Here is a 2,999-nt window from a genome sequence, read left to right on the forward strand (position 1 = left end):
ATGCTACTGTATATTCGGTTGTTTCTGATCGCAAAGAAGGTTGGTTCATTGCCTTCATTTAAGACAGTCAGGTTGAAGCGAGCTAGAGATTGGATCACAGCAGAGCCCCTAGCGTCTTCCTCCTCACAGCCCCACCAGGGACTCCTAGCATTGATATCGCCACCGATGATGATATTCGGCGTACCGAGGTTATTGACCACTGTCGCGATGAAGTCTAGGTCCATATCAATGTCCGCATCTTTTTCTAGATAGACGGAGACAAAGCCTACCAGGACACCGTTAACCCTAGCCTTGCATGCCACAATATTCTCCGTAATTAATTCTGGATTCACGATTAAGTGTAAGCTACGGTCAGTGACAAGAACTGCCGACTTAACTGGTTTGGATCGGTCCATGGTGTCTTTCTGGATAACTCTGCAGTTACATTTAATTTGTGCGTCCGAGCCCACATACGGTTCTTGAACTAATAAAATAGCGATTTGGAGGTCGTAAGCAGCTTGAAGGCATTCTTTTTGGGCAGCATATCCCCTGCCCAAGTTTATTTGCGCTACTTTTAGTTGATCAATTCCCCTAGTAGTAGAGCTAGGGCTCTGAGGTTCTGAGAGCTGTGAGTCTAATACTCCCTCGTTATTGTCCTGGCTGCCCGTATCAGCAATATGAGACCGAACTTCTAGCTATTCGGTCCCATTTCTGCCATTCCGGGCAGCTTTGACTATAAGCTCCGTGGGTGCAGGTCTCTGGCTTTTCCCCTTTGTTTGAGCAGTTTATGCAAATAGGGGTTTCCGCCCTTCTCGGACAGTGCCGCGTGTCGTGACTTCCCGCGCAATGTCCGCACGACTCCTCACCCCGGCACTCCTTCGAGAAGTGCCCAAAGCCCATGCACTTGTAGCACTGGACTATCGGTGATTGGTCTTGTGCTACAATCACCTGATAGCCAATTCTCAATCTCATGTCCAGGAGAGTTTTATAGAGACCAGGGGAGACCTCGATTATGACATTACTAATGTCTTTGGTTCTCCCTTTAGTTCTCCTCACTACTTTGATATTTTCATTCAGCAACACTGCTTCCCCCAGAGTCCCTGTATTTTGCCTCATGATCGCTTCCACCACCTGTGCATCCGAAGTGTCGTTAATGACCCCTGGAAGCCTTAGGAGCGGGCGTTTGGTTGTAATTTGCGCCACAGTTAACTTTTGAGAGGCGTCTTTCAGCGCTGTTTGCAGCTTAGACCTGCCTTCAGCTGAGTCGCAGGTCAGGACCACTTTTTGGTTTTTCCGTCTCCTGATGGAGCTGACCCCAACCCCTAGTCCAATGACGTCTACGCTTGATTTAATTGCTTTAACTACGTCGTCACTGGTATCCCGGGGGTCGGCGGACTCCACCAGCAGAGGGAAATTCGGCCCTGGCTGCGTCGACGGCTTAGGTGTTTTCAATATTGTTGCAAATGTTTTCTGGGCCCACGGTGCTCCTTGCGGTTGCTCAGTGACCCTTGGTTCTTGCACCTTATTCTCCTCAAGGGTCATAGTGAGCGTTCCCACGTCCAATCTTAGTGCTGCTATGTCCTCTTGGACCCTGCGCATCTCCAGGACGGGGCATGGCGCCGTTGGGTCGGTTCCCACACTATATTTCTTTACCTGGTCCTGTAACTCATAAACCAAGTGTCTGACTGCCTCGACTTCTTTAAACGTGTGCTCTATTTTGAGCTTAGCCTCAGCCATCAGCTCCAGATGTCTTTTGTCTACTTCCAGGAGTGAGGCACCGTGCTTGGCCTCCATTTGCGCTAGCCGTCGCTCGTATCCGGCCCGCTGTTTTTCTTTTTCAGCAATATGTCGGTTACGAGAGTCTGCCAAGCGCAAGATCATTTCTTGGAGGCCGTGCAAGCCGCTAATGACATCCTCCCTGATGTCTCTATGCAAGTTTCTACTCTCCTCCAGCCTGGTTTTTGTTTTCTGAAGGAGAGTATTAGCAAGGCGAGGCATGTCATGCAGCGCCCCTCCACCGACGGCCGACAGATCCGACATGAAGGAGTCATCCCTTGCCTCATCTGCCGGCTCCTCGGCTTGCCGGACACTGCATTCTATCTCGGCTGCAGCCGCTGCTCTCAGCTGCGCTCTGATACGCAGCAAGGAAGACTCCGACCGTGGCTTGGCCGGTGACGTCCCAGGTTCTATTATCGGAATTGGAGTAGAGGTGGTGTGAAAAATGTCACCTTCACTACCTCTGCGCGCCCTACTGCCCTCAGTTTGTGGAGAGCTTTCCGCACTCCTGAACTCTGCGGAACTAGGGATCCCTTCTGTGGAGTCGCCTATCGCCTGAGCCACTGGAGATTCAGCTGCGCTCTCAAAGCCAACGCTACCAGGTGATGAGGTGCACGTGCCTCCGTCTCGGTCGGTGTCCTCCTCCGAAGGGGCAGGGATCCTCAGCCTGAGAGGCGGAGCTTGCTCAGGCGTAGGGTCCCGCTCTGGCCGTTTTGAGGAGGCCATTCCCTTGGAAGTCTTGGTATTAGCTCTACGTACCATAGAGGCAAGCCTCCTTGTTTGTTTTGCTGGCGAGCACGGCTTCGCCGTCGCCCGCCCGCTGACGCTCGACGATGTTGTTGCAGACATCTAGTAGTAAAATAGCTACTAATAAAATCGGTTTTTATTTGGCGCCGTAGCGCACCGTCACGCTCGCGATTTTAAGGTAATTTCGTCAAGAATGTTTTAAAGACCGATCGGAATCCGGGGACACAAAGGTCAAGGGGTCGTTACAGTCGCGTTTGGTCGAGTGTGATGGGCCGAAGGATAGTGCTCGTCAAGTCCAAGGCCCGAACTCGGGGGCTAACTGTAAGAGATTGGAAGCTGCGGGCTTAGGGGCCCTTCGGGGAAGAGAATTTCCCAGCCCCAAAAAACACCCCCTTAAGTGAATCAATCCAGGGGCGCTAATGGGCTGAAACTAGAACTATGGGCTGAATAAATTGAAGTGATGCACCAGGGGGCAGAGGGTAAGTAATCTACTCGCC

The 2,999-nt window shown here is 51.7% G+C and overlaps 1 protein-coding gene across 1 annotated transcript; it reads right to left on the bottom strand.

Moving 5' to 3' along the window:
- Positions 1-648: 648 nt before the first annotated feature.
- LOC123864751 lies at positions 649-2,604 on the bottom strand. The gene has a single exon (XM_045905377.1). It carries the CDS (start codon positions 2,602-2,604, stop codon positions 649-651), a length of 1,956 nt encoding a protein of 651 aa, XP_045761333.1.
- Between the last annotated feature and the right edge of the window lie 395 nt (positions 2,605-2,999).

Source organism: Maniola jurtina, chromosome 4 (genome assembly GCF_905333055.1).
Source record: "Maniola jurtina chromosome 4, ilManJurt1.1, whole genome shotgun sequence".
NCBI lineage: Eukaryota > Metazoa > Arthropoda > Insecta > Lepidoptera > Nymphalidae > Maniola > Maniola jurtina.